Below are 24,631 nucleotides of genomic sequence, written 5' to 3' on the forward strand. Positions count from 1 at the left end.
CTAAACTGAATACTGAAACAGACAGAAGGTTAGATGGGAAAACCATCAGGAAAGACTTCCAAAGACATTGCTAGAATTCAAGCCTAGAGAAGTTTGTGTGTGTTTTTATCTACTTCATGGAAGTATCACCTTACATCAGAAATATGCATCCCTTCTAACAAAAATTGTTAAACTAAATAAAATTCTTTTGCATATCTAGGATTCCCAAAATATCACAGGTTTACTTTGAACTAATTCATTTCCACAGAATAAAGCTAAGGTCATTTAGGACTGCAAACCCCATCAAGTTCCTAATTAATCAGTACAAGTAATATCTGAAATAAAGCTATATTGAGGTCACGAGCAGATTTCTTCATCTGCACAGAGGAAGAACAAAAATAACTGAAATTCAGGTTCAGATGTCAGCAAATTTGCATGTTTCAAGTGTCTGACCTATCACAGAATCAATCAAATTATATTAAAAATAAGTAAATAACAGAGCGAAGTACTTTCAGGAACACGCTCTTACATCTGTTAAATGAGCAGTTATATAGGATACTTTAACTGATAAAACTGTGGCCTTTCTAAAGTCATTAGTCATGTTTATATAAGAAAATTCACACGAACATCAGTCATTCTGACCTAGAAATCTTTGATTCAAACAGCAATGTGACATTGGCTTTTAATAAGCCTACAACTATTCCCATTTGACTGGATTTCTAAATATTAATTAATTCTCCAGTTCTGAACTGTCAACTCTAATGTGATTTCTGAAATGCTGTACCTGTAAAATTAGCCTCTTATCTTAGTATAGCAAGGTCTGTTGTTAATTTGTTTAGTGCCAAGTTCCTGCAGTATGGTATATAACAAACCAGGAGCTTCATATTGCACAGGACATGTAGAATCCATCCAGCTACAGACTTGACTGAAAACACTGAAAACCCACCCAGTACTGTTATCCTAGAACTTTAAAGAGGGAACAAGAAAGATGTTTACTAACATGGATTACTTTCGGATTTTTAAATCATACCTTAAACTCACAGAGGCTACAAAAGTATGACTGATGTTTACTTTTACAGCATCAAAAGATTAGTTAAACAAATGAAATAGGCAAGAAGAATACATATTGACATTCTCCTCATGTTTCCAAATAGCAAAGCTTCATAACTGACTTCAGAAGGATGTGAACAATTGTCTTGAGCTTTGGCAGCATCCCATTAAGTCTTTAATAAGAATGAATTACCACTCAAAATTGAAATGCAATGTAACAGCTTTTTACTTCTACCACTTCAGAGGTAAGAATTTAATCTTCCCTCCTAATATACTCTTAGACAGACAGAAATATATTAGCCCTTCTTTCAAAAAGTGATTTTTTTTTGCCACAAATGAAAACATGCAGTGACAGTTGGGCATGTCTTTACAGCAGAAATCACTGGCAATACTATAGGTACATTTGTTTTTCACTGAGAAAACACCAGTGAGAAAAAGAAACAACCTTCTAGACACAAAAACAACAAAAAAAAATTAGAAGCTTAATTTGGCACCTCACTTTTGACTTAAAAAAAGTGCCCATCTCACCTCCCACTAGATTATCTGCAAACAAAAATAAGTTAAAATGTCAGCATAAACATATGCACACATCAAGAAAAGGTTGCTGTGATACCGCATATCAAAGCCAGCTTCAGGCATGGACAAACTGGCAGCAATGGGCACCGGACAAAAGTGTAATTTGGCAATCATATGATGATGCCAGTATTATGCTCTGATATCACTTAGCCCTTCACAGCACTTTTCTCCTTTAGGGACAAGCCTGAACCTTGTGAAAATGTTTCCCTTTAAGCTAGAATGGAAAGCGCTGCTAACAAACAGCAAGCATCAGAAACCAGTCACACCTTTTTTACTATCTTGGTACTTCTCAAACTGTGCTTGACATGCAGCACGGTGGTATTGTATTCCTACTGCAATGCTATCACAGTACCTGCAGCTATGTATAGCTTTCACAGGGCTGCAAAACAGCCCTGGAAAATATTAGAAAAAACTGCCACCTTTGCCTACACCTGCATCTGGGATATTCAGCGGCTGCAGCTGAGGGAGGAATCAGAATGGAGGCAACAGCCAGTGCTGGGTAAGGGTTGCATGTCTGGTTTGGGGGTCACTGCCTGCTCGAGTTCTTCCATTTGCAGCAGCAGCAGCAGCAAGAAGAGGTGACACTTAGGGTTTTTATCCAGCCCTCCTTCTGACCTACTCCATCTTATCCAAGAAGACACTGGAACTGAAGTACACTGCTGGTCACACTGACTAAACAGTATGCAGCACAAACCAGAGCAAAGGACCTTTTCTGCCACCCTCAACCCTCACATCCATCTGATCCTGAGGAAAATTGGAAACAGATTATCCATTTCCCAAGGTTCCACCTCATCCTCTTTCACCCCCTTGAGGCAAGTCGATTTGAAACAGACCTGAGAAGAATAAAGAATAAAATTATGTGAAGCACACATTAATTAAATACATAGCTAGAAAAACTGAGTTAAATATTCAAGTTCTCAGTCCATGCTGTGAAGAAGATACACACATGCTAATATTCAGCTAAGGGCCTAACACCAGGAAGCGTTGACTTATTTTAGTTGATGTTACAGGAGGAAAAGTGATGCTCTGCTGTTCTCCTTGCCTCTTTCTGTCATATCTGTAGTTTGAACAATCTCCTCCTCCAAGCTAAGCTTTAAAGGAATAAGCAATCCTAAGTCTTTGTACATTTCAGAATTCAAAGTCCCTACCACCAAAGTAGGCTGGTATTGTAGTTTGAATCTTTGGGGGAATGCTCTAATGATCACCTAAGTGCTCTTGTGTATGGTGCCATTAATTCCGTGGCACTGTTGGAGATACCTACATTACAGCTGGTTCAGCAGACAAGTGGAGATAAGTTAATAGAAATACTGTTCTCACTTCATATATTTTAACATACAGACTATAAGTGCCAACAGCAAAATAACTGAAACAGAGGCACAATCTTTTTTTTAGTAGCAACACTAATTTAGAAAGCTTAACTAGGCAACTTGCAAAGCAAAGCCTGTGAAGTTTTCACTTATATATTATGCACTGTTAATACATAATCTTAACTATCTGTTCATGCTTAGGTTTGATTTTTACTCCTTGCTATGAACTGCCTTTTTGATGACACAAAGCAATACTGTAGGATGATTACTTAACGCTAGTCACAGCAATCACTCTCTATCCAGGAGCCACAATTCTCCAGCACTTCACAGCAACAATTACTGCTATATTTATAAGGAGACATCTTTGACGTTCCTAGGTTTAGTATTTCCTTGACAAAGTACTATTTAAGGTGAGTATTAAAATAAAATTCAGCCTACTGAGAAATAAGAACATATAGAAAAGAACAGCACACATACACCAGTGCAGTTACTTCATCCAGATCTTAACAACACTTAAGGCAAATTACACTGACAGCAATGGAACTCATTTGACCCTTCCATTCCAAGAGAGTGCAAGATCAGTGTGCTGCTTCTTGTTGGAATGGTGACTGCCTAAATCCCAGTCAATTTCATGCTATTATTGCCCCATCATCTAGACTTTTTATCCAGCATTTTACAGCCATCTGAGAATATGTAATCTCCTTACAAGCAGAATCTGTTGAAAATTTTCTAAGCCTTAAATTATAAAGGCTTCTGTGCTCTAAAAGTCTTCAGCTGCAGATGCACAAAATTTTCACATCTGCAAATTCAGAAAAATGACAAGATACAAACTGTGAACATTACAAGCTATCTGAGTAATTCTAGGAGTCAGTTTTTAATGCAAATGTAGATTACAGAATCAATTCGGCCATACAGAATCTAATTAGAGATGGCAAGTCTAGATTCTTGAAAAAGATAGCTGCAGATTGACTCCATATCCAACATATTCTTTGCATCCAAAGGAAGAATATATTCAGCAACACTTTATAGAAAATCTAATGAGAAACTTCAGTAACTTCCATTGAAACAAAAAAACATATATACAGTATTCCAAACTAAATTTTAAAACACCTGCTTGCCCACTGACTATTCTACAAGCAGAACATCCTGCAAGTCTCATTCTGAGCTCTGTATCTGCAAATGAGCAATTAACACAATGAGTTCTTTAAACAAGAACAAAGGTTTTAAACAAAAGTTTTTAAAATGGAAGTGTAGCACCCATCAATCACATAATGAATTCAAGGCACTAAGGAAGTCTTTCTCACCAGGAAAATTTTTACTTCTGTTGCATTTATAACCTTGGTAAGTATGTATGGACATTTAAGCCATTTTCAAATAATCAAGATTAGAATTTTGGAGCAGCTACACCTACAGGCAAAAGTACTTATGACACATAAAGAACCTTTCCTAGTGCCCACAACCCAAACCTAAGGTGTTAAGACTTCATTGTAAGACTGGTGAAAACATACACCAAGCTCTACCTCTCATGTGTAAGAACTCATGCAATAAATAGACAATGGTCCTCTGTTTACCTGAGCTAAAACTGACATAACTGCAAAATGGAAGAACAACCAGGCAATTTTATTTCAGAAAAAATCTCACATTCCTTTCTTTTTAACTTGCATTCATGTCAGTGGAATGGTTTTATAAGGTCCTAAGTCTAATACATACACTACATGATTTATCCCTAATTAGCACATTTATATATATTTTAAGTCCTTATGCAACCACAAATTTTTTTTTTCTGGAATTGGTAGGAACCACCTACCATGGTTTTATGTAGAAGCTGTTACCACTTTGCACACTCAAGCTTCTGTACCTCAGACAACAACCACCCAGAGTATCATGAGCACACAAACTCTACCCCATCTTTCACAAGCAACACAGAACAGGTTTGCACAGTTCTTGCTAAACTTGATTGAAAGATGATTATTAACACAAGTCCAGCAGAAAGAAAAAATAAAAGCTTTATCTGATGCAGAGTTTAATATCATCCTAGGTCTGAGGGGTTTAGGGGGTTAAATATGCAATTTTTGATTGTTTAGTCTTTACATTTTTATATCAAAATATCTGAATATATAATTACTCTTCGCATTCTGGGATAATATCAAGTATTTGTGATGGCTCCCCAGACTGCCCTACATTTAGAGAGGCTCAAATGATCTATAGGGGTTTTGATGAAAGTAGGGCCATTTGAAAAAAGAAATACATATCCTTTAAGTTGACTGTCAATCACAAGCCTTTGACAAAATAATTGGCAGCAGTACTGCTGTTCTGAGTTTCTTCAGGTTCAAAGTTGGTCATGGACCTGCTCCTGATTTCAGATTTCATAACTCTGGACAAACCCACCCACACAGAAAAATTTGGCAAAGGCTCTCTTGTTATACTAACATAAGTAAGAATGATGATGTAACAAAATGGCAGGAGTTTTGCAGTGATGTGACCACCTAACTTCAAAAACTATGGAAATTTTGAGTCAAAGGAGGAAGAAATTTCTGTTCCTGGAATCCAGCTGAGAAACAAAACTTCCCCTTTTTGTCGTATCTTTAGAATAATCCCTGAAGGCAAACCAGGAGAAAGCCAAAGCAGAAAAAAAAAAGTGGATGACAAAATCAGCAGGGCACCCATTTTTTCAGGCCCAACATTCAACTAAGCTCAATGGAAATCCTGAAGAATACCAGAATGTTTATAGAATAACCATTAAGAATTACCATTAAGAATATCAGAATGTCCCCAATGTGTTAAAGAAGGATTACAGCCTTCCTACTGCCACTACTTGGCATGGTATTTTCCCTGCCTGCAATAAGATGTTATGCTTAGCAAGTGCTAAAATCAGGAACTGCACGCTGCCAGTAGCTTAATGATATAAAATTCTACAAGAAGCATACACTCAGGTTTTTCAGAGAACCGAGGGCACCTTCAGTATTTTTGCTAAGAAACTGTGAGCTTTTGAGAGCACTCCATGATCACAATTTGTATTTTTCACACAATATACCACCATCTGAAACCACGATATGCTTCCCATCACCACTGTAGTGGGCGTATATCTGTCTACAACTTCAGACACTTCCCCTGATGCCTATTAGGTTTTTTATTACTTTTTCTGTCTTGCTTTTGAACTATTCCATGTCTCAAGGCAAATTATTATGAAAAGCACTGGTTTTATCAATATTAAAAGCCACTTTGCCAGTGAATTCTGCCATTCATAACATGTAACAACATTTTAGACCTAAGAAGAAAGTGATGATGACGTTTTTCTTGGGACAGTCAAAATTCCCAAGCAGTTTCAAAGACAAGATGGAAACAGAATCATTTGAAAATTTTACATGCAAAAACTGAATACTTGTTTTCCTTTTCATGGACATGCACTTTACCCCAGACACCCCACACTACAACTGGCATCCAAATTGATTACAATGTTGGTTCTGTACCTTTTGACAGCATCAGCTTCTTAAGAGGCATCAATTCTCTCTTCAATACAGTATTAACTGCTATAAACTCAAAAAACCCTATAGTGCTATGTTTGCTTGTTTCTGAGTAATCTTGGTCTACTCTGTGGCACAATAAGCTTTGTATCCTGCAACTCTGAAGGCTTTGCACCAAATTTAAGAATATGTTCAAAAGGGTGTTTTTCCAGATCAGATTTGTGTTGTACTTGTTTTAAACATGATGGAGACAGCTTAACTCCAAGGTCTTCTAAGTTAAAGGCTGATACATGAGGATCTGCTTGGCAGGAAGGAATTAAAAGGCTATTAGCTGAACAATATATTTTAAGAGCAAAATATCCTTTCTGTGAAAAAACTGGTACTAAAAATCAGTGAGATAAACATGACTGCTTCATAAAAAGTAAAAGGGAACAGAGGACAGCTAGCTTCCAAGCCACTTTTTCACTGTCTCCTAGTACAGAAAAGCAACCAGTAACACCTAAGTAACTACAGTGGACTCCTATTAAACTGATCCCAAAAATACCTGTTATCTTGCAACAAGATCTAATATGTGCACAGAAGTGAATACTAACTTTTGTAATAGTCTGAAATACAGAGTACAACAGAAGAAATTTACCATTCATTGCAGATACTTTAATTCTATTTTAACTACTTGGAAGTATGTGGCACAGCCTTCATCTCTATTACATAATAACATCACCTATATGCTACAACACCATGGCAATCGAGAAAGTACCAGCTACACCCAAATTGCATTTGAATCAACTTCACTTCCCATTAAGTGAAATTTAAGAAATCAGTCTGGATGCAAGATGGCCTGGCAGACTGCTTCTACCCTGTAAAATACAAGTCATGGTAAAAAGTAAACAGGACCCTTAGAAAGGCTCCAGATCCCTCACATCACAGATGATATTTAAGCAGTGACAATCTTATTTCTGGCAGAACATTTAAACAGTTATAGCACCATAAAAGAGCTTTAGCAGAAATTATTTTGTACAACACTTGACAGTCAAGAGTCTGTTACTTGAACTTCTTCGTAACATGACAAAGGATAAATACAGCCAGAATCAGACATTAGATATCAAACCACCCTCTACAAATGTCAACAAATGGCAACATAAGGTTCTTTAGCTTACAGAAATTAAAAGTATCTACAGTGTTGTGGCTGCACATCTAAGTCAGTTTAGCAAGTTAAAATAAGGTAGCTTTTCATTCAAAAATCCTTACATATTTGCTCTTTAGTACATTTCTTAATGCATCTGCTATTCTTCCTCCTGCATCTAGATTGGTCTCCCTTGTCTGAATTCTCTGACTATACTTGCTTTTCATTGGTCTCTCTGTAGGTAGATCATGTTTAGTCCAAGAATCTGGATCTCTCATAGTGCACCTGTTGAACTCCATCTGTTGCCATATCAACTTACTGACTTTTTAATACAATAACTGCTGAGAAAATAAAAATTGTTTCAGAGTGGATAATACAAAACATCATCAGAGCAGAACAGACATGGTCTAACTTGAAGAATTTCTGTCCTGTGATTAACACCATGTTAAAGACCTAATTTTATTTAACTTAAATATGTCTGCTCAAATTCTGCTTAACCCCTCAGTAACCTGGCACTACAGGTTATTGAACATTGATGCAAACATTGCATTCCCAAGGACTGTAGAACCGATCAGACAATTTTCACCTGTGGGTATGTATTTATATAGATAGAATTACCTGCAGAACAAACCAAGCAATACACACAGGGTTTTCAGGAACCAAGAGACAGATATAATTATGCCCTGAACAAATAAAGCTGACAAGAAAAATACATGAATAATGCCTTAAGCACAAAGGCAAAAGAGTAAAAAAATGTATTCCTAACTCAAGGATGCCTTGTACTAAATTACACATGCAAATTTAACTGTGGCAGTTATCCTTCAACTAACCTTTGCTAGCTAAAAGGAGCACAGAAGCGCTCCTAATCCGCTTCTGTCCACAAATCGGACAAATAAGCTTGAATCACAGCTAAAGCAAACCACTCTAAAGATGCCATAAAAGACAACAAAAAATGCTTCTATAAATAAATCAGCAACAAAGGGAGGGCTAAGGAGAACCTCCATGCTTCGCTGGATGTGGAAGGAAACCATGACAAAGGATGAAGTATCTAATGCTTCTTTGCCTCTGTCATTTACAGTAAGAGCAGCTGTTATTTGAGTACCCAGCTCCCTGAGCTGGAAGACTGGGATGACAAGCAGAATGAAGCCCCCATATTCCAAGGGGAAATGGTCAACAACCTACTGCACCATTCAAACACACATGAAGCTGCATGGGGTCCACCCAAAGGTACTGGGGGAGCAGGCAGAAGTGTTCACCAAGCCATTTTCAATCATTTCCCAGGAGTCCTCACTAACCAGAGAGAAACAGTAGACTGAATCCAGCAAATGTGATGTCCACCTACAAGAAGGGTATGAAGCAGGATCCAGGAAACTCCTGGGCTGTCAACCCCACCTTGGTGCCACAGAAGGTTATGGAACAGAACATCTTGAGCACAATCACACAGCACATACAGGACAACCAGGGCATCAGGCCTGTAAACCCAGGATGGGTTTACAAGGGGCAGATACCTCTTGATCAGCCTTGATCCTCCTATGACAAGGTGACCCACTTAGTGGATGACAGAAAGACTGTGGATATTGTTCACGTAGACTTTCCTGCAGCCTTTAACATCATTCCCGTAGCATTCTGGAGAAATTGGCTGCTCGTGACTTGGATAGGTACACACTCTGCTGGGAAAACAACTGTCTGGATGGCCAAGCCCAAAGAGTGGTGGTGAACAGAGTTGCATCCAGTTGGCAGCTGGTCACAAGTGGTGCTCCCCAGGGATGAGTTCTGGGGCCAGGCCAGTTTAATTTCTTTATCCATTATGTGGATAGGGAATCGAGTGCACCATCAGTCAGTTTGCAGATGTTGGGTGTGAGTGTTGATCTGCTGCATGGCAGGAAGGCTCTGAAGAGGGATCTGGACAGGCTGGAGTGCTGAGCCAAGGCCAGTTATAAGAGGTTCAACAAGGTGAAGTGCTGGGTCCTGCACTTGGGTCACAACAACCCCACTGGACACTGCAGGCTTAGCGAAGAGTGTCTGGAATGCTGATTGGTGAAAAAGGACCTGGTTCAACAGCAGCTTAACATGAGCCAGTGTGTGCCCAGGTGGCCAAGAAGGCCAATGGCATCCTGGCTTGTATCAGAAATAGTGCAGCCAGCAGGACTCAGGGCGGGGATTGTCCCCTTGGGCTCAGCACTGGTGAGGCCAGACTTCAAATCCTGTGTTCAGTTTTGGGACAAAAAAAGAACACTGAAATGCTGGAGCAAGGCCAGAGAAGGGCAGTGAAGTTGGTGAAGGGCCTGGAGTGCAAGTCCTATGAGGAGCAGGTGGAAGAGCTGGGTTTGTTCAGCCTGGAGAAAAAAAGGCTTATAGGGAAGTTTCACTCTCTGCGACAACCTGAAAAGAGGTTGTAGCCAGGTGGGGGTCAGCCTCTTCTCCCAGTTAACAAGTAAGATGACAAGAAGAAATGTCAAGTTGCACCAAAGGAGATTTAGATTAGGTATTTGGAAAAACTTCTTCACTGAAAGATGTTAAGCATTGGAACAGGCTGCTCAGGAAGTAGTTGACTCACCAACCCTTGAAGTGTTTCAAAAAGGTATGCCAGTGCTGGGTTAATGGTTGGACCCATTCCTCTAAGAGGTCTTTTTCAACCTAAATGATTCTGTGACCTAAACCATTTTAATTGATTTTATTCTGAAGCAGATTAAAAGTATCCACGTGCTCTATTAACACAGTCCCAAAAGAAAGGATGATGGCCCCTAGCTAAGGGTGAAAATTCCAGCTGCTTGCTGGAAGGTGACTGTATATTATCACACTGGAGCAAATTAATGTGGGAATAGGATGTCACCAATAAAATAAACAAAGACCAGGAAAGTAGCTGAAAACTGAAAGTGGCCTTCATCCTTCCTCATAATACAGAGTTGAGTTTATCTTTCTCACCTTATTTTGCATTCAGATGTTTCAGTGTCTGATTTAGTCTCAAATAAGCACGGCAAGCAGAAATTAAAATGAGTTATCAACTCCTTCTATTTTATATTTTTCATACTGTTTCAAGTAAGTCTAAATTAAAAAGAAACCCTAACTTTCCACTGAATTTAATGTAACCTGTTAAGAATTGTACTTAATGGTTACCAGTGTTTCTTTAAAGACTCTGTACAGGAAATACAAGCACAATAACAAAATGTTATTTGCTTTTTAGGTATGCACATAGAAATGCTAAAGATTAAGTGTACTGTGATGACTGTAGTACTCAGCATTTAAGACAGTATATATAATTAATATTAAATGTACATGTACAATGTGAAATTTAAGTTACATATTTATTTTCTCATTACATGACAAAACTTCTAGTATTGCTCAGTCTTACTCTACTGTAACATATTGAGCTATTTCACTGTGCTCCTCTGTCATTTTAGTAAAATCCCATGAATGCTTAGTAATGAACTTAATATGTGAAGGTGAGGGAACACTGTTACCATGAGCTAGGCTTGCTATTACACACATATGCTTTGAAGCTGTCACAAATGTTATTACAGAAATATTCAGAGACTACAACCCACTATTGCCTCCTCTATCCTATGTCCTTTCAAAAGCAAACTACCTCTCTGACCAGCCAGCTACACTGATATACACCGTTTGGTAGCTACAGTCCCTCTGTCTTAGAACAGTAAAAGGATGAGTTTCATTTCTAAAGCTATTTTATTAAAACAAAGTGCATCCTTTCGCAGCTGCCCCACTGTGACAAAAAATGAATGTGTGGCTGCCCATGAAAATGGGGAAAGGAGGATGCTAAAGCAAGAGCTTCAGTTTCAATTCAGACGGGGTTGAAAAGTCATGTACTGCAGGGGTATGTGAGAGCTGCTGGGAAGGACCTGGTGTAAGTTCTCAAGGGACAGTTCTTAGGTCACAAAATCCTAAATCTTCTCTCTCCTTGCTCTCCAAACATGAATTAAACTGGTCTGTTCCAGGACCTTTCATGCTTCAATCCCTACCAGACCATATGCCCTCTCAACTCTCTCTCCATAAATGCGCTATTCTGTGGCTTTTTCTTCTTGAAGGTAGCCCTGAAAGAAGACAGCAGATGGCACCGTGTGGAACACACTCTCACAAAGCAAAACCATGATGTGCATAGCTAAGAATGTTTTGTTGAAACCAGAGTGCAATGGAAGCATAAAGAAAAAAGAATCCTGAAGTTGACTTACAAAAGCAAAAGCCAGAAAAGAAAATTCAGTGATGGAACAATTACAAGCAAGACATATTTCACACAAAACATATAATCCAAATATATAGCATAGCATAGCAAAAACTGGGCTTTACTGTGGGAGGGTGGGGTTAATGCTGGTGAAGTAAAGGTAGAATACTAAATCAAAACACTAAAACTTCCTTGGCTCCCATTTAGCCATAGGAGAATTACACAGGAGAATAATTACAGTTGTCTTTACTAGCTGACCTGAAATACCACAAATTAAGATACTGCTCCTAATGTTTAAGCCAGTGTCTCCAGTGTCAAGATCCATTCTCTATTTGGCGAATAAAAGATTAAAACTGCTACAGAGTAAAATTAATTGTGAGACATATGCAATAGCTTTTCAAATGTTCCTTCAGACATCTGACAACAGATGAATCATTCTAGTCACCTGAGTAAGATAAAACAGTCAAAACACAGTAGCATTACACAGCTTCTTGGAAAACTCAAACACTGCATTGGCTTTCATGACTTTCATTCTACAATAGTGAGTCAAAGACACATCCATTTACTATCATTCTTATCATCAATACAATGCCAAGGCTCCAATTTTGTTTTGCTGACTTTCAAAATAAGAAGAATTGCAACTTCAAGGCATTTTATCTATTACCAGAGAAAGAATTAAAAATGTTTTAAAGACCTTTAATACCCAAATGATCAAATATATTTCAACCATGAAGATGAAATTGCCTTTTTCAAGAGAAATATTTAAGAAATATTTATGAAATTCTAAGTTATTTAACTGAACTTCCAAATGCTGTTTGGGCTAAATTTAGAATAAGCAGTTATCACATTCAACGTATGCAATAGACTCTCTCTCTCTCTCTATATATATACACACGTGTGTGTGTGTGTGTATGTATGTATGTATGTATCTAAAGCTGGATAAACATAGAAAAGTACTCAGGACAGGAAGGCTTGTTTTGTTATATTTTGCTTCTGCATCACTCTTACTTTCAAATCCTCTGACTATAGCACACACATTCTATTAAATGTGTTCCTCTCTATCAGCTGCATCCTCAAAGAGGTACTTCCCATGCCTAGATTTTCCTAACATACCAATCTATTGTGAGGATAGGAATAAAAATAAATAAAAAAACACTTCTTGAATTTAAAGACATTTGCTATCATTTATAGCATAATAATTGCAAAAAGAATACAGAGACTGAAAAAATAAAGCCAAGAACTCAAAAAACATAGGTTGTCCAGTCACGTGCTAGAACAGTTTAAAATTACATAATTACATTTTATTTCTTCCTTCTTCAAAATCCATATTAAATCAAAAGGATAGAGTGCCTATCCATACAGTGAGCCACTATTTGAAATAAATGTAAATAATACTGTGCAAAACAGTAGAGGAAAACAGTTATCCCACTAAGAACACCACCAAAAATCAATAATCAAGCCAAACTCACATCCTCCACTGCAATGTAGTTTCCCAAGGAACTTGTTTAAGTGAGGGAAGTTTTGAAAAGGTGTTTTGCAATTCCTCATGGATTATCAGCTGAAGAGAACTTGAACATGCTCTTTTACCTAACAAACTAACATAACCCATATAAATTGACTGCCACAGAAAATGATATGATAAACATTGTAACACCCGGAAGAAATTATCATTTAGTTATTTATGTTAGATGGGCTCTGAAAAAGTAACATTTGATACTGGACTTGGGTCCCCCATAGCAGACAGACATTTTAAATACCATTTCCTGCTCTTAAAGCACTCATGTACAAATACTCAGTTATTCCTTGTTTAAAACAGACCATTTCTTTTTCTAAAGTGCAGGAATATTGCTTCACATAATAGCAAGAACTTTTGAAGTATAGCAACTATTTAATTCTCTAAAATGCCAAAGGAGCTTTCACCCTGGGAAAGCAGCAGTAAGTTGGGAAATACAGAAGCTGATCTATTTTGTTCGTATATATATCCTTAAATTCATTCCCCAGGCTGCTTCAACTTGTGTAAGGTGTGGTGCAGCATTAGGGCCAATTTCATGGTACCTCTCCAGCCCAGACCTAGCAGCTGTCCACATTAAAACACCTCAGTTTGATTCCCAGCAATAGCTTAGATGAAGACCACAAACTTTGTTCAGTCATAGGGCTGGAAATGAAGTCTATGTGCTGGACATATTATAAAAAGGCAATAGCAATATGTGTCTTAGGTTCACTTTGTTCTCCAATCAAGTAGCAAGACTGATGTTTTGCAAGAAGTTTTGCTAAAGGAGTTAATAATAATAAAAATAATAATAACAATAAAATAATGAAAACAATAATAAAACATCACACATCCTGCTACAGGGTGCAGGCCTCACACAGCCCAAAAGCAGCAGCTCTAATGGCTCTCCTAAGTAGAAAGAAGCCCTCAGGAGTAGCCTTAAGTGTCAGTACAAATGTACTTCAAAGGGCTTGCAGCAAGAATGGAATTTTCAAAAATTCAGGAGGAAACTCTGCAACATATGCACAATTAGACATTAAATGAAAAATAACCTGACTAAATTAGAGGAATTCTTGTGGAACAGCAAAGACACCTCCCTAAACTTAATGTACCCTCAATCCATTTAAAACCTATTAGTTCCTACAGGATTTTGAATAGTCTTGCTAACTATACTGGCCAAAATTTTTATTCTCCCCTCCCCCCACCAGTTCAACACAAGACAGATTCAAAAACATGAGTATTAGGATTACAGGCTGCCAAAACTAAAGACTATTAGAGAGAGTTATGATAGGAAGCAAAAGCTAACCTTTATAAACCACTCTAACCCTATGTAATCAAATCAAATTTCTGTTTTAAAAACTGAACATATTAAGCTGTTCAAATAATAGGATATCTGCCAAAAAAAAAAAGTCCATTCAAGGATTTTAAGAGTAGCATTTGCTCTAGTTAGTCAAGTGTTTGTGAGTGTTTGCTGAAGACCATTAAAAAAAACAAACATGGCATTAAAAGCTAAACTTGATGGTTCAGTTGACCCAGCCTACATAAAACATTTGGATATGTTTTCCTTTTCACGTTTCATTCTGCTATCCATAAATCAATAAAAGGGTCAACACTTTGCAAGCATTCTATCTCACCTCATATGTTTTCCAAAAGAAGTCTGTAGGGAGCCTCTGTACTCAACCATACTCTGCATGTGTTTATGAACACTGCTTTTCCTACCTATCATGCATAACCCCATTACTGCACCCACATGAAATCTGATGAGGTGTTCACCACAATTACAAGTAGTCTAAGTGAGGAAATAAGCACTATGTGCTCAGTAAAGATGGTAGAAGACAACAGTAGATACAGAGCAGGGATTTGATTCTTGCATGACTGCTACTTTATGAGGCCACACAGTGAACTGCTTTTCAGCTGCATCACTCCAACTGAACAAATCTAGCCTGAGGTCTCCCCATTCACAAAGCAGTTTCTGCCTTCAACTCGGTCCAATGTTCTTTTTCCAAATTATCCTTCTTCCATTACATTTCTAATATTTACCTATTTTTGCAATTTCACAAGCAGTAGAGAAGTCTAGTACAGTCAAGTGAACATCACCTTGACTGTTACCACCGTATCAACCTTACAGAAAAATTTACTTGCCTTCAAAACAGCTCCCTCCAAGTAGCTCAACAATACCTTACAATTGAGAAACCCCAAAAGCCAGACTAATCTGTGCTAACAGAGTTTCTCAACCCATGTCATACTGCAATAGAAGTGATCAAAAAAGATGCCTGATTTGGATCCTCCTCATTAAAGGGTAGGTGGTAGTGTGGTGGTAAAGCCTGGAAGACTATTCTCACATAAAAATCTCTAACCTTTCCTTTCATGAGCACACAGGCCCCATTGATTCAGATCTGGACTCTATGCTAGAATATTTTTCCTGTTGTAATAAAACAGCAGAAACAAGTTTGAGTTACCTGAAATTCTGTTAAAATTATTAGTCTTATAAGAATATAAAAACACATTCAAATGTTAACAGTAAATATAATCTTAAAAAGATATATTTCAATCAAATAGAAATAGAGTACTTCTCACTTCACAGAATCAAAACACTTGTGAATGAAGAACATGTAGTAAGTTTTTAATATCAATCTCATGAAATTTGCAACATCTCAAAATTAATTCAAAGTGATTATATTTAAACTGAATTGGAATCAAATTCTTTCCTGAGGTCTGGAAGTCGTCTAAGATTATAAACAAAAGGAATTGTTCTGGGGAAAAAAACCTAAAGTCTATGAGAAATGTTTCCTAAACAGATCCACATTTATGTACTTCACCTAACAGGACTGTGTGATGGGTTGAAAGGCTCCAGAAAGACAGATCCAGTTTGGAGACCAAAGTGGCTGTCAAGTTTCAAGAGCACAATTAATACACAATCTTCTGTCTATTTTCCCAGCAAGAGGCACTAGCAGGGAAGCAGTGACCTGATGAATTACCTGGGTGGGCATTGGTAATTGAAATTATTGACATTATCCTCTTTACACAATTTTTTCCCCCTCTCCTTATGAACACCAAGTTAACATGCTCTTACTCACTTCTTCCTTCATCACCTATTGCTCCAATGTCTTAATGTGCTCTGGCTTTATTTGTATGCGCCTTCCCTCTGTCACTCAATCACAGTTTATCCTCCAACATCAGCCACTATTTACATTCCCTCCTGACATTCATATTCTTCCTCAAAAATAAGAGACTAAACTGTAATATAAAAACTGGTGGCAAACTCAGCTCAGGAAACTAAAATGTTAGAGTATTTTAACCATTTACCTCATTGAATTCACTATGACTGCTTTATAGCAAGCAAGAAAAAAAAAAAAACAGGACCGCACAGTGGGCGACAGAGGAGAACTACTCCAAAAGTCAACTATCACATTGGTAACTACAACACAAGCCTACAACCTCCAGGGACTGACCAATTCCATATATCCCTTTGAATTCACACTTTGAATTTTAAGGAAGGCTTAATGTAATATTTACAGATGTTAAATTATGTTTTAATTAATGAAACAAGTTTATAACAGCTCAAGGATCCATCTGGCAAACATGATTTGAACACAGCAAAACCTGAATATTTGACGGTGCCTGAGATAAAAATCTCAACCTCCTTTAACCTGCCTGTCTCTAAAACTCAAGCAATGACACTGACCTTAAGTTTATTTTCACCACTTCACCCCCATTCACCAAACTTTACTAACGCTAGATTATGGTATCAGTGATGAGAAAGTGGATTGCTATAATATCTGTAAGGTATATATGCTACTGGGACAATTATGTTACTTCAGAGCAAGGTACAATAAACAATGGTCACCCCTAATGGCAGATAAAAAGTCAGTGGTTTGAGCGATCAATGCTGCTGGTTTGGAAGAGCCAAAAATGTATATGAGATTGTGGTAGTGCTCTTCAGTACCAAGTGTTGGCATGGATGTAGAAGACAACATTCCAGGCAGGAGAAGGTAGGCAAATGGAACTGACAAAGCCTGCACTGTTGCACCATCCTGCACATGCCTACTGGTACGGAGAGGGTCTCATGCTCATACATGGGCTTTGGTATTCCAGCTTAAGAAAGCTTTCACCAAGGTAACTGGTATTAATCTGGCTTTTAGCAGGATGTTAAAATTCTCAGGGGAAAGAAGTTTGATCTCATGTCATAGGATATGATTAATGATTCAGATACAGCTCTCACATGTGTGACTTAATGGTAAGAACTGTACAAACAGAATGAATGTACTATTTTGACAGTACTCCCTGAAGACTACTGATGTACCAAAAATTGTTATAATTTCACTTGGTAGCTGTATCAGAATGCAAGAGTCTTGCTAGATATATATATATCTTATATGTATCATATGCATATGTACAGATTATTTGTTATACATATATATATATATATACACATATATATATGATGCAAGCAGCCAAAAGAAATAGCATATGGACATGCTGGAACTGTACTTTAGAAAACCAGTGCATAGAAAGTAGCCCTTGTTCAAGGGCTCCATGATTTTGGTTGCCTTGGTTCTGCAGTCAGGTTGGCGTTTAAGGCAACATCTGCCAGTAAGAATGCTCTCACTCAACAACTGAGTTAAATCTGTTGTTGTACTTTCGGGTGCAGCTTTCACTTTGCACTTGTGTGTATAGATCACCAAAAATTAAGCTCTTGGTCCACCCAGCTGGCAAGCAGCCAACAGATGAACCATATTTCTGACATGAAATCTGTCCATTCCAATGTACCATTACTATCCATGTTTCAAGTTCTTTGCCTTAGAATGAAATCCTGGGATTAAATGCTGGAGGCCTGTCAATGACACATTTTAATGTCAGTGCTGCCTGACTTCATGTTTCAGCTCACCTGACCTAGAAACTGCCAAAAAGTACACACATTTCACAAAGTCTCTGGACCAGCTCAAGTAGGGAAAGTAAACATGACATGAGAAATAAATCAAAAAACAAAAATACTGCACAAAATTGGTAGTCAGTGCGAAAAAAAACAAACCAGTAAACCTAGCCATAATGTACAGGTCACAAGTTCTTAAGCGCCAGCATGGTGACCTCAAAATACCAGTTTGGTTTTACCTTGACCAGGCATTGTATTTCAATGGAGATCAAAAACGTAACACCATCCTCTCTACTGCCTTGGCCTAGCATACTACATTTGGGTCACTTGTGGAAGAAATGCGAACACAAGTGAGTCTCAATGGCTGATTTTACAAAAGCAGCAAATCTCCCTTCTATCCCAAATCAAAGTCTAATTTTACTGACAGAATGGCAGCTTGAAAAGGATGTTATGAAAAAAAAAAAGTGGTATTTGATTCAATTAATATGTAGAAAACCCAAGGCAATTCTGCCTTTCTTCCCACCCTTGATAGTTTCATATGTCCATACCAGGAAACTGGATTCCTAAGTAAATGGGAAAGCCTTCTACACCTTAGAGGCAGCAATATTTTTCCATTTAAAAGAATAAACGATTTGCCTCATGCTCCTCATTTTATCAGATATACTTCAGTTTCCTCTCTGGAGCACAAAACAAATACTAGAGAAGAGGTGACTGACTTAACAACACAGTGCAAGACAGCCTATGCAAGCTTGACAGGAAAAGCCTAAAGAATTGAGGAAAATATCAAACTGTTCCACAGCAAAGTCTACAGCCACTGTCCTGAAAAAAAAAAAAAAATTAAAAATCTAGTTTACCTGGAGAAGCTGCTAAAGAAGTGGCTAAAAAAAAATTAGAAACAGAGCACTGCTACTAGTCTTTATATAAGCTCCTTTCCCATATTACATTCAGACTTGTAAGAAGACCCTTGCAACTATGAAACACCATTCCTACCTAGCTACTCCACACTATTTAAGAGAGCAACATCATTTTTTACTCTTTCCAACAATTTTGCTTCTGCAGTAGAGAAAGCCCTTTGTTTTCGTTCAGTTTCTACCATTTTAGGTTCTCTTTCCTACTAATTAACTTAAGTGCATTTGCCTCTACCATTTCTGGCATGCAGCAACACGACACTGGCATGATTCTTGACATTTCAACTGCTTCTCACAGACCTGCATTAAAATCAATGAGTTTTGTCAACTTCATCTATTCCCTAATTAACAAGGGTACATCCAGCAGCACAGGCAGCAATGCCTTCTGTTTGTGTACTCAGGAAGATGACTTTGCATCAATTTACACATTGCTTTAAACAGGAGTTTATCTTTATAGCTAGATCATTACTATGAACTTAACTCCCACAGCACCATTTTAGTGTCCTTCAGGGTTTAGGAACAAGTTACGCAACTCAGCACTGTAAAATTTTAGTTTATCCAACAAGGATGAGTCTTGATTATAAAAATTAGATTAAATTTGCACAAAAATGTAGGTTGCTTAAAAGTTTCCTCCATAATAGAAAGTAAAGCCTCTATGCTTAAATTTAGGTTAGAAGAGAACTACTCCACCGGATAAAACCTCAGGTCCATAGTCTCATTGTAGATGTATTTAAACTATGCTCCCCCTCATTCTTAACTTCATTAATTGGAAGTTTTCACTTCTTCCATTCATTTGTGTTTGCAGAAAAATACTTAAATCTTGGGCAATTACTTGACATTTTGAAGATATTTTGGGATACTTGGCTTTCACATCACAAAGGTTTATTACTTCACACAGCATTTAAAAACAAAGCAATTCCTTGTTCTCTATCCACTATTCTGAGCCATGATTTGTGAATGGATTACATTTGTGGGTAGGGGGGGACAGAACTGAGGGGGGAAAGCCAAGTAGAAAAGAGGAAGTTGTGCTTTTGAAAGTATCAAAGTGGAGTGCATGCTTTGCAGAGAAGTACAATTTCAGATTAAATTTAGCACAGAACATCTAGCATGCATTTAAAAACGAAGCATCTCCTTTACTTCATGCAATTAACAGTGAGACCCAAGACATAAAATCTTAAATTAAAATCCGACAATTCACTATTCTAAAGTCATCTGCCACTTACCCTACTTAAAGTTCTAAAAACCCCACGGATTCCCAGGATGAAGTAACCAGCAGTATAAAAATTAATTGTCACGTTTTCGCACTACAACAATCCTGCCCCACAAGTCTTGTCATCTTTCACTTCGCCTTGCTGCAAGGAACGAGTGCAGCATTTCTTGATCTCATGCATAAAATGGTTTCGGTCCCTTCCAAGAGGGAAAAAGAACAGACGGCTTCTACAGGAGGGAAAACAATTTTTGGAAAAATCAAGATGTGTGGGAAACGGCAAAAGTCCTTGGGCTCAGAAACGCACCTTCGAAACACCTGGCAGTAAATCAATGTCAACCATTTCGCTGTAATCCCTCAAGTCACTTTTATGAAGATTACTTCCTGCAGTACATTCCTCACTCTGCTCTTTCCCCGGCCGACAAGGACTCTAGTAAGACCACTCCGGGAAGCCGCACCGCACACACGGGACCGGCGCCGCGGCAGCGGGACCCGCACCGGGGCGCGGGTCACGCCTGGCACAACTGTTTCGCTACCAGCCCCTGACTCCTGCCCAACTCCCGATTCCCTGCCAGCACCACAACTTTCCTCATGCCCCTCGGAGAGTCCTGCCGCAACTCCAACGGATACGGGGGAACTGCCGCCGCCCCGTTCCCGAGGTCTCCGCTGCAAGGGACACCCCGGCGCCCGGCACCGCCGCTCGCTCCCGGCGCCTCCCTTCTCCCGCGCCGCGGTGGCGACCCCTCACGCTCCCTCCGACCTGCCACAGCGCGTCCCGTCCGCACCGCCTCCCTCTCTCCCTCCGTGCCTCCTCCTCGGCTCCCGGGGCGGCCGCGGCTGCCGGCTCCCTCCGGGGAACAGGCAGGGGCGCAACTTCGCGGAGTGGCGGAGCAGGGGGCGGGCGGCGGGGCCCTCCCGCCGTCCCCGCGGCCACGGCGGAGGGAACCCGCGGGTCTCCCCCGCCGCGGCTCATGGCGCGGCGCTTTCCCGCCTCCCCGTCCCGCCCGGCGGCGGCGGCGACTGACCAGGGGTCGAACTCGTGGATGATGCTCTCGAAGCGGATGACGGCGAAGAGCCGGGAGCTGAATCCAGCCAGCCAGGCCAGGAAAAGGATGGTGAAGGAGAGCAGGGACTGCCAGCCCGCCGGCTGCGATAGGCCCCCCGACAGGCCGCCGCCCGCCCCGGCGCGGCTGTGGAGCGGCGCCGCGGAGTTGGCGGCGGGTCTGTGCTTGTGGTCGGGGGCCGAGTGCTCCGCCATGTTGTTCCCGGGGCTCCCTCGCAGCCTCTCCCTCCGCCCGGCGCGTGCGGGGAGGAGGAGGCGGAGGAGGGGAGGAGAGGAGGGAGGAAGGGCAGGGGGCGGGGGGCTCGGCAAGGGGCGGGGCGGAGCCCGCCCGTTCTTGCTGGGTGCTCCTCGCTGCCTCGCCGCCGCCTCCTGGCGCACCCGGGCTCTGCCGCTACCTTCTCCTCCCGCCGCCGCCGTCACCGTCCCGCGGGCCGGGTGGGGGCATGGCGCGGCGCGCAAAAGCCCGGGGGGCGGGGCCATCGACAGGACGGGGGCGGGGCCAAGAAGCCGGAGGGGCGGAAACCGAGACGGCCCGGGGCGCGCGCGCGGCTCCGAGGGGCAGTGCCGGGATGAGGAGGGGGGCTCTGCCAGGAAGGGGCTGCGGACGGGATCCAGGCGGGAGGGAAGGGGCCGGATCGCGTCTCCCTCCCTCCCTCCCTCCCTCCCGAGCGGGCCGTTTGACATTGCCGCCCCTCCGGAGCGGGAGGAGCTACCGGGAGAGGGCGGGGCTCCCTGGAGAAGGCGAGGGGGCGGGGCCGAGCCCCTTCGGCAGCGCCCTTCTAACAGGAACTCCGTTGACGGCCTGTCACGGAGCGACAGGTATTTAAAAGGGGCGGGTCATCCCCGAGCAGCCAATCGGAGCGGCACGGCCCCGCGCGCAGGGGAACGTTGCGTCCGTTGCCAGCCGTGGGATAGTTGACTGGCAGCGCTTTACTCCAATCGGAGCGCGGCATGTGAGTCACGTGGGAGCCCCCCGGCGCCGTGCCAGGGCGCTGCGGTGCGTGTGGGCTGGCGGGTGGTGCCGCTCCCGGCGTCCTCTGGGGCGGCGCGGAGCGGAGTCCAGCAGAGCATGCCGGGAGCTGTAGTCCGCAATGCGGGGGCGCGGCGAGCGTGTGGCCGGTAACTCCGTTTGTTAGGAATGTGTATTTGTCCCGGTGGAAACTGCGTTAGCTAGCGCTGAGGGATGTGGGAGAGTTTCGCCCTCATGTAGTTGAGAGGAGTCGCCTGGGGCAAGGTCTGGGAGAGCCGTGCGTGTGCCACTTGCCTCAGCTTGGGAGCGCTTTCACGGAATCCATCATCAATTAGGTTGGAAGAGACCTCTGAGGTCATCGAGTCCAACCTGTGGCCGAACACCACCATGTCAACTCGACCATGGCACTACGAGCCAGATCCAGGCTTTCCTTAAACACCTCCAGGGATGATGACTCTACCACCTCGGTCAGGCGCAGTGACCAGCAAATGGACACTTTGGTTTTTTGTTTGTTTTTTTTTGGGGGGGGGGGAGGAGGGTGGGATTATTTGTTTTTCTTAAATTGTCTTTTAGGATTTTTCCCATTGAACTACTATTTGTGAGCCCTGTAACTTCCTCAAATATTTTGCAACCTGTAGCTATTTGGAGAAGGCGAAGAAAACTGAAGGCTTCTGAGATTGCACAGTCAGTGGTGTTTGAGGTCATGCTGGCCTTTTTTCTACCCTGAGATGGCAGGGGACAGCCTGCTTTTAGAAAAAGTATGATAAACACAGGCAGAATAAGAGTACATGGCTCTTTGCACTGATCACATGGACAGCATGTTTTGTGGCATTTATGTAGGGCTTCAGTTTTGAAATTAAATAGTTTGATGTTTGAGGTCTGGGCATTCCCTTTGATTCACAAATATGGCTCTTCATAGGTCCTGAAGACTTGCAGTTAAATTTCATTAGTATGGATTGGGACTTTACTTGGCCTTCTTTGACTAACTCAATTCTAATTAGTCCTTGTAGTTGTCTCTAGTTTTATTTTGTTTAGCAGAGGAAGAAAACAGTATGTTTCTTTTTATGCACAGTGGAAACCTTTCTATTCTAAACAGAATCCTAGAATGGTTTGGGTTGGAAGGGACCTTAAAGATATTCTACTTCCAGCATCCCTTCCATGAACAGAAGCATCTTCCACTAGACCAGGTTACTCAGTGCCTCATCCAACCTGGCCTTGAACACCTCCAGGGATGGGGCATCCCCAGCTTCTCTGGGCAACCTGTTCCAGTGCCTCACCTCCCTCACAGTAAAGAATTTCTTCCTAGCATCCAATCTAAACCTATTTCCTCTCAGTTTAAAGCAATTCCCCCTTGTCCTGTCACTACCTGCCCTTGTAAAGGTCCCTCTCCAGCTCTCTTCTAGGGCCCCTTTAGGTACAGGAAGGTGCTCTGAGGTCTCCCTGCAGACTCCTCTCCTCGAGGCTGAAAAACCCCAACTCTCTCAGCCTGTCTCCATAGGAGAGGTATTCCAGCCCTCTGGTTATTTCCTTGGGCCTCCTCTGGACTCACTACAACAGGTCCAAGGCACTGCTGTGCTGGAGACCCCAGAGCCGGATGCAGCCCTCCATTGAAGTTGTTCCTTAAGTGGAAAGCTCTGTTCAACAATCCTTAGAGAATGTAACTATTTTTCCTCAATCCCTGCATTAGCCAAGGGGTGTGATTTTGTCACTGTATTGGAAAGCAGAGTAACTCTATTATCAGGTGTGTACATAAGTTTTGATCTGAGCACTTTAATACTGTTGCTCCTAAGGGACTCCATTTAACATAGCCACAGAATGAGGCTTAGGAAAACTTCTGGAAGATTTTGAGGTTAAGTTTTGCTGAATCTGGCTTTTAAAAGGCTAAATTTTTGCTAGGTAGGGATTTTTTGTTTGTGCTGGTTGTGGTTTGTTTGTTGTTGCTTTTTTAAACACTATTCTTTCTTATTCTTGCTTAAATAGGCTGATAATATGTTCAAGATAGACTATGTTAGACATTTGCCCCTTTTCTAGTGTTGTCAGTGAGGCTTTTTTAATGAGCTGGCCAACTGGCATTTCAAGTGAAGGATTTTTTTTAATTGGGTCCTGAACGCATAGCAAACGTGAGCAGAAATTTTCAACTATCAAATGTTTTCTAAAAGGTACTGGCTGATTTTACAACAGGCTCAGTCCTGGTCTACTTTTCTGAATTTCTATTCTCTCAGTTGGCATCCTGTTTTTGGTAACAGCAGTTCAGGTTTAACGATGCAGCAGTGGAGCTCTTTCAAATGGCAGTGTTGTATGCTGAGAGAATACCTTTGTATTTTCTTTCCTTCCTGACCGTTTTTCTAGATGTTAAGGAGCCAAAAAGGACCAATGATTCATATTAGCTGGGGAAAAAAAAAAAGTGTATACCAGAGCTTTTTGTTGTTGTTGTTTTATGTATAA

General features: G+C 40.9%; 1 protein-coding gene across 1 annotated transcript in view; it reads right to left on the minus strand.

Moving 5' to 3' along the window:
* The window catches only part of STT3B (STT3 oligosaccharyltransferase complex catalytic subunit B), a 51,282-nt gene extending 29,676 nt beyond the window's left edge, over positions 1–21,606 (minus strand). The window contains exon 1 of the mRNA XM_005518972.3: positions 21,179–21,606. Coding sequence (XP_005519029.1) covers positions 21,179–21,411 — 233 coding nt within the window. The 5' untranslated portion in view covers positions 21,412–21,606. The remainder of the gene's footprint in view (positions 1–21,178) is intronic.
* Between the last annotated feature and the right edge of the window lie 3,025 nt (positions 21,607–24,631).

This window comes from Pseudopodoces humilis, chromosome 1 (genome assembly GCF_049639895.1).
Source record: "Pseudopodoces humilis isolate 2021_Gansu_Grassland_sample_001 chromosome 1, ASM4963989v1, whole genome shotgun sequence".
NCBI classification, from domain to species: Eukaryota; Metazoa; Chordata; class Aves; order Passeriformes; family Paridae; genus Pseudopodoces; species Pseudopodoces humilis.